At 39.5% G+C, this 5,047-nt stretch overlaps 1 protein-coding gene across 1 annotated transcript; it reads right to left on the bottom strand.

Annotated features, from left to right (window-relative positions):
* Nucleotides 1-2,410: 2,410 nt before the first annotated feature.
* Nucleotides 2,411-4,432, bottom strand: LOC104519950 (nucleoside diphosphate kinase A 1). Its single transcript, XM_010165674.1, has 3 exons — nt 4,304-4,432; nt 3,667-3,768; nt 2,411-2,431 (listed from the first exon to the last, which is right to left on the bottom strand). Exons 1-3 carry the CDS (start codon nt 4,430-4,432, stop codon nt 2,411-2,413), a joined length of 252 nt encoding a protein of 83 aa, XP_010163976.1.
* Between the last annotated feature and the right edge of the window lie 615 nt (nt 4,433-5,047).

The raw sequence follows: 5,047 nt of genomic DNA, 5'->3' as shown, positions 1-5,047 counted from the left end.
GGCAGCTGGGGCCGCCGCGGCACCTGTCGCCTTCACCTCCTGGAAAGGCGCCTTGAAGGTTAATGGTTTCCAGTTGCGGCAGTGGGGCCGTAAGCCTTCTCCTCAGTGAAAAGATTAATAAATCATTTTTTACCAAGAGGTACTCGCTTCGCTATTTTCAGAGATCTCCCCGCAGCCTGCTGACTCGTGGTTACTGCCAACGTAGCCTGACCCAGGCTGCGCGCCTCACAGCTGCTTGAAATTACATTTCTCACTGAAAAGTCACGTAGAATCTGTAAGCCAGGAAAGTTACCGATTTTCTTGGGATACGGGAAGATGAAGCTGCAGTGTCAAAATGCAGATGTAAAACTGCACAGTCCCTGGAAACGCATCATGAGAATTAGGAAGGGTGCTGTTACTTACTCTGTTTACTATTTTGTACTTCACTAATTTACAAAACGGATTGTCTCTTCCTGAGCCAGTTATAATCATATACCATCACTGCAGTTATAATATTAATTAAAGACCCTTTGCAGGACTTACACAGTCTCCCATTGATGGGCCACTTACAATTAGTGAAACTGGAACGCTCAGTCAGACACCTCAGATGTGCAGGAGTGTTGCATTTCTTCTGAGAGATGCCAGACTTCCACGTTCGGTCTCAAGGCATTAGAAATACTAATCAGTAGCTTTCTGACAACCCCCACATCTCCAGATAACCCAAATTTCTCTATTTTGTAGCAAGCAAATCAAGAAAAAGAAACCTCAAGCAAAAATGGAACTGGAGACCACTTACCTCATGCATGGGTTGTCACATGTTCCTTTTTCTCTAACAACCTTTATCTTCTATAACACTGAATATTTTCAGAAAAGAAGCTAACAACCTCACCTACAGTTTGGTAGTTAGGGAGTGTGTTCCCTCTCCTTATACACATTAATTAGATCTAAGACAATATATAGAAAAGTTCCTTTTATTTCACTTAAGAAACAGCAAACGTTTTATTTTGTACCATCTCTTTTTAGGAGTTAGATATCTTCATAAAGTACCATCAGCATTGAATTCAACATCCTTTGTGATGTTTAATATTTGAAACAAGAACTCACTCTAGGAAAAAAATCCTAGGAGTTTGAATAATTAATTTCATTAAACTCCTGCTTTTAATACAGGAATATTGCAGGTATTGCAGAATACAATATTGCAGGTAAATAAACAGGTAATATTGACCCCAACACATTTCTTCTTCCTCCTCCAGTATTGCTAGTGAACATTTGTTGTTAAAATCCCTGCAAGAGGCTGATAGTTTTCTCTGACGGAAGCAGACACCTCTACTGAATACATGTCATTAGTATGACTGGATTCCTTTACATGATTAAAAAATAATAATATAAAAAATGCTCAAGTCACTTCTGAAGTACCTTACCCAGGAACAGCTTGCTTTGGAGTTCTAACTATTACGGAAAGAACACAAAGACATGGTGAAATTATCAGCTGTTCAGTAAAGCAAACATCACTCTGTTGTTGCTTTGTGCAGTGTCAGAGACTGCTACAGTGAAGTGGCTGAAGGTAGATCTCCCTCATCCATCCTCACATTAATCTTCTTTCCACATAAAAGGGCATTTCAGAAAGCCTGGCCTATTAATCCTTCCTTAAAATGCTAAATAAATCCCATGTGGGGAAAAAACCAGCAAGCTGAAACAGTGTCCATCTAAAGTTCTCATTTCAATCAAAGCGATGCGCTGAGCACAGACACAGCGCGTTCTGCAGAGAGAAATAAAGAAGGGGTTTTTTCTGCAGCCGTTTTGGGCACGGGGATTCGAGTTCAATCCTCAACACGTGGGCACACACTATCAATATATTTACATGCCACCAGCTGTCCCCTAACATTTTAATAAAGTTAACATTTGACACTAAGCAATTTGCATATTTATTTACCAAATAAATTTTTACCAATTTTTTTTTATTTACCAAAATATCCTCTTTGACTACAGAGTGTCTCAGGAAAATATATGCATTCTGTGTCACTAACAATGGATACTGTACTTATCTGCGTTTTAATCTTATCTCTCTCACCACTAAAAGCAGCTTTTTAAAAGTACAATTCCATCCATAGCTTAACAGCTGTTTAACCAAAGCAGCAGCAAACACTGACTTAATTTAATTTTCATTATTTAAGTTAACTAATTATTTTAAACACTATATTTAACATTCACAACAGAGCAATCTCACGGATTTCTGAGGCAGGTTTCTACCAGTTTATACGAAGGGCTTTGAAGTAGCTAGAAGCCAGCAGCTGTTCACAGGCAGTGGGGATATCAAAAGGTACAGGCTCAGTTTTGCTCAAAGATCCATTCGTGAGCACAGCTTCTGTAATCAACCAGCTCTTCAGGAGTGAACCACAAATTGATCTCTGTCTCAGCACTTTCTACAGAATCACTTCCATGAATGATGTTCCTAGGAAAAGAAAAGGTCGATATAAAAGTAATATAACCCTCAAATTTAAAGCAAAGCAAGCTGCTTTTTATTTTTGAAGTGCTCTCCATTAAGGAAAGAAGTTGTAGGTAATTGTCAAGTAGTAAGAGGCACAGAGTATGCAGCCCCAGCTTTGCTCATCGTTTTTGTCAACGGGGAAGACCTCAACTTGACTTCCACCTTAGATAGTAACATGACACGGGCACAGGGAACAGCAGCTCCACACTTAAGAGAGAGAAGGATGGAGCACAGTTCCTGCATATATCATGACATATATCATGACATATATCATGACATACCACTGGATGTTTAGTGTCTTTAGATGATATGAATAGTTTCAAAATATACCTTCCAACTTGAACGCAGAGGTCACCACGAATAGTGCCAGGCTTTGAATCAAATGGATTAGTTTCCCCCAGCATCACTCTTCCAGACTTAACCACGTTAAGACCTTCCCACACCTTAAAAAAAAAAATAAATCCATTGAGATTATGAAATCTTAGCAGTAGATAAAGTAACAAGAGTTAATCATAACTTCCAGAATTACACAGTGCTGCTCATCATGGCACAAATCACCATCCAAATATTCCTAATAGCAAGACATATTTTATCTCCAATTTTTTTTGTATGTCGCATTCTTGAAGCATCTGCTGAAGCTCTTCCCTTCTGCACAATACGTTTCCTCCCCAAGGATGGGAAGAGAACAATTTTAAATCTCAATATGGTAAACAGCCTTACAAAGCTGTCTGCTCACTGAAGTTCTAGACCTCCAGCTCAAGTATTTTACAAATAAACTATGAAGGAAAAAAACAGAAAATCCCTTCTAATGAAGTTAGATTCAACAATATTTTCAAAGTCATTATATCTTAGGAGTATAGTAAAAATATTCCACCATAAATTTTCAGCTTGCATTATACACAGCATTTCATAGTGAGGATTTTTGTGCAGATTTAGTGCTTCTCAAGGTCCCGGTTTTGGTTGTCCCTTTACCCCTGCCCTCTTCCTCAACATACTGACTCAAAGGAGAGAAAGATTTTGAAAAAAAGCCTAAAGAAAAAGGAGTTACCAAGAGTATCTTACTATCTACAGTATTTTAATCTAGGTTTTAAAAGCCTTTTAAAAGTACAATAGTATTCAATAGGTAACACAATCTTATTGCTGGTAAGACAATTAAGTGGTATATTTTTATTAGATGAGCTTCATTTTTAAGAACTCACCATAGCTACAACAGGTCCAGAGTGCATATACTGCACTAGACCATCATAGAATGGCCGATCTTTTAGGTCAATGTAGTGTTCTCTCAGAAGGTCTTCAGAAGCCTGCGTTAAAAACCAACCAACCAAACAAAAAAAGCTTACTGTAAGAATTTAAGAGCACCCTGAAATACACATAGATTAACCACAGAGCACTATTAATCTTAAAACTTGCAGACACTTAAATATTCAGCATTTCTAGCATCTTCCTAGAAGTCCTTTTGGTTGATATGAATTTGAACTGTTTGCTTTAACCACAGCTGAACTTAAAAATGTATCTTTTGTCAGTAAAGGCAGCTTAAGTGACCTGGCATTTGTTGAAAATAGTCAGAGATATTTATGAGGTAGAGGATGCACCTAAAAGAATATTATCTTCAGACTAAGGACATGAAGTTACTAAAATTAGCGTGCTTAGCATGTCTAAAGCATTTAGCCAGAGCTGGGAATTGGAACTTTTCCAAAATATCCAAAATATTCAAAGACATCTTCAAATTTCAGGTTTAATTGTTCTGAAGACTACATTTGTCATTCTAGCATGCTGCTGTATTTTAAAGCTGCAGTTTATACGGAAAAGGAGACATACAAATTCAGGAAAGCTTACACGTATTAATTTCATGGCCACCAGTTTGAATCCTTTCTGTTCAAACCGCTTGATGATTTCTCCTACCAGTCCCCGCTGGACTCCGTCGGGCTTGATGGCAATGAACGTGCGCTCGGAGACAGAAGCCATTGTCCTAATGAGGAAGGGAATAAAAGTTATTATTCCAGGAGCAGCAGGCAAATGCAATCACAACCTTGTATCACGTGTAATATCAGCTGTTATTATAATTAAATCGGCTACTCTGCAGGTCTTTAACCCCCTGATCTGCATTGATTTGATGAATTAATCACTGTACACGGGTTTTCACAAGTGCTAACAAAAGTAAGTTTAAAACAGTAACATTGTGTCACATATAGAAACGTGCAATTAGCAAATATTAGAATCAGAAAAGCTCTAAGTGGAACAGAAGGCAAAGACTCTCACAGATCCATCTCAAAGCGCAGCGTGGGAGGCTGCTGCCCGCAATTCAGGGCACAGCAGGCTGAATAAATCCACATGCAGCATTTTCATCTGTAAACCAAGATGATGGGGTTTTTGGAACGCTGTTTTGCTGCAAGCGGGTCTGTGTGTGTGTGCACACATCGATGTATCCCGGTAGCACCGGTGCACATACACCCACACCCACACCCAGGCCAGGGGAAGCCGGACAGGGAGGCTGCACCGGCCGCACAGTCGGTGCCGTTTCAGTGTTGCAGACGAGCGCTGAAGCGGGTCGGGGTTGTGCCCCTGCCCGCGGTGAGGTGG

This window comes from Antrostomus carolinensis, unplaced genomic scaffold, assembly GCF_000700745.2.
Source record: "Antrostomus carolinensis isolate BGI_N321 unplaced genomic scaffold, ASM70074v2 Scaffold47873, whole genome shotgun sequence".
Taxonomy (NCBI): domain Eukaryota; kingdom Metazoa; phylum Chordata; class Aves; order Caprimulgiformes; family Caprimulgidae; genus Antrostomus; species Antrostomus carolinensis.
This window is presented reverse-complemented; position numbering and strand designations above follow the sequence as displayed.

Coding starts and splice junctions, on each gene's coding strand:
- LOC104519950 (XM_010165674.1), bottom strand. CDS start 4,432: ATGGCTTCTGTCTCCGAGCGCACGTTCATTGCCATCAAGCCCGACGGA. Junction 3,769..4,303: donor TGGCCATGAAATTAATACGT/GTAAGCTTTCCT, acceptor TTTTTAACGCAG/GCTTCTGAAGACCTTCTGAG. Junction 2,432..3,666: donor CTGGACCTGTTGTAGCTATG/GTGAGTTCTTAA, acceptor TTCTTTTCCTAG/GAACATCATTCATGGAAGTG.